This window comes from Procambarus clarkii, chromosome 20, assembly GCF_040958095.1.
Source record: "Procambarus clarkii isolate CNS0578487 chromosome 20, FALCON_Pclarkii_2.0, whole genome shotgun sequence".
In the NCBI taxonomy this organism is placed as follows: domain Eukaryota; kingdom Metazoa; phylum Arthropoda; class Malacostraca; order Decapoda; family Cambaridae; genus Procambarus; species Procambarus clarkii.
In genome coordinates this window covers 4,746,221-4,748,296 of record NC_091169.1, presented here as the reverse complement: position 1 = coordinate 4,748,296, position 2,076 = coordinate 4,746,221, and the positions used below count along the sequence as shown (strand labels likewise).

At 42.6% G+C, this 2,076-nt stretch overlaps 1 protein-coding gene across 1 annotated transcript; it reads left to right on the top strand.

The window, feature by feature from the left end:
* Nucleotides 1–1,257: 1,257 nt before the first annotated feature.
* Nucleotides 1,258–1,851, top strand: LOC138366678 (ring-infected erythrocyte surface antigen-like). Its single transcript, XM_069327945.1, has one exon. The coding sequence runs from the start codon at nt 1,258–1,260 to the stop codon at nt 1,849–1,851; it is 594 nt and encodes a 197-aa protein (XP_069184046.1).
* Nucleotides 1,852–2,076: the final 225 nt, after the last annotated feature.

The window sequence follows — 2,076 nt, the reverse complement described above, 5'->3', positions numbered from 1 at the left end:
GTCATGACTGCAGAGAAAGTAATGTGAAAGATTCAAATAATTCATAATTTATTGGTATTGTGACTTAATAGGTTTATATGGCATGGAAGGTATAGACTGTACAAGCCAAATAGTCAACAACATATTTGGCTCAAGAGCTAGCGCTCGATCCTGCAAGCTCATTTAAGTGAGTTTTTAGGTGAGTACAGACAGCAAGCACCCGTGTGATTAAGGGGTCACCAAACTACCAAGTTGGTGGTTAAGGGTCACCAAACCACCAAATAGATGATTAAGGGGTCACCAAACCACCAAGTAGGTGGTTAAGGGTCACCAAACCACCAAATAGATGATTAAGGGTCACCAAACCACCTAATAGGTGATTAAGGGCACCAAACCACCTAATAGGTGATTCATGGGTCACCAAACCACCAAATAGGTGTTAAGGGGCACCAAACCACCAAATAGGTGTTAAGGGGCACCAAACCACCCAATAGGTGTTAAGGGGCACCTAAGGTCAGTAGCAAGACTTGGCAGCGGAGTCACGGAAACAAGTTTAAGAATCACCACATGTTTAACAGTAACATAATATACAGGAAGCTTTGGGTAACTCGACATTGATATCAAAAGAGCGAAATCGCAGAGGAGAGATAATAATAATTATTAATTCATTGTGTCGGGGGACAGGAAGCCAGAGCATTTTCATACATCACACTACCGCTTATATTGACGACGTCAACCACTGGCAAATACCTGATCCCCTGACATACACTCATCACTAATGATGAATAATGACATACACTCATCACTACTGATAAGTAATGACATACACTCATCACTAATGATGAATAATAACATACACTCATCACTACTGATAAGTAATGACATACACTCATCATAACTGAGCAACAATCAACAAGTGAGACACTCGTTGTCTTACAATTAATACTGCAAGGATTAATGATTAGGTCATCATCTGGTCCATCTTTCTCAGCCTCCACCACCTGCCTCTGGTGTGGCTGGCACATCGCTGAGAACTATATGTGGCACATCACTGAGAACTATATGTGTCACATCACTGAGAACTGTATGTGGCACATCACTGAGAACTGTATGTGGCACATCCCTGAGAACTGTATGTGGCACATCACTGAGAACTGTATGTGGCACATCACTGAGAACTGTATGTGGCACATCCCTGAGAACTGTATGTGGCACATCACTGAGAACTGTATGTGGCACATCCCTGAGAACTGTATGTGGCACATCACTGAGAACTGTATGTGGCACATCCCTGAGAACTATATGTGTCACATCACTGAGAACTATATGTGTCACATCGCTGAGAACTATATGTGTCACATCGCTGAGAACTATATGTGTCACATCGCTGAGATCTATATGTGTCACATCGCTGAGAACTATATGTGTCACATCACTGAGAACTATATGTGGCACATCACTGAGAACTATATGTGTCACATCACTCAGAACTATATGTGTCACATCACTGAGAACTATATGTGGCACATCACTGAGAACTATATGTGGCACATCACTGAGAACTATATGTGTCACATCACTGAGAACTATATGTGTCACATCGCTGAGAACTATATGTGTCACATCACTGAGAACTGTATGTGTCACATCACTGAGAACTATATGTGTCACATCGCTGAGAACTATATGTGTTACATCACTGAGAACTATATGTGTCACATCACTGAGAACTATATGTGTCACATCACTGAGAACTATATGTGTCACATCACTGAGAACTATATGTGGCACATCGCTGAGAACTATATGTGTCACATCACTGAGAACTATATGTGTCACATCACTGAGAACTACATGTTGAGAGACAAATAAATGAACATCACAAACTGTGCACTTAGATTGGTCAGGTGTTAATCAACACACGTTCCAGTACTCATGCACTCTGATCTACAGAGTGCATGTACTCTGCTGGCGTACTGTGCTTGTACGAGGTGCTGCTGGTAGCGGTGAAGGTCTCACACTCGTCCACACCTGGCAGTATATTGGGAGAACCTTGGAGTATTAGCGAGCTTCCTCACACGGCTCCCCCCCCCCCCC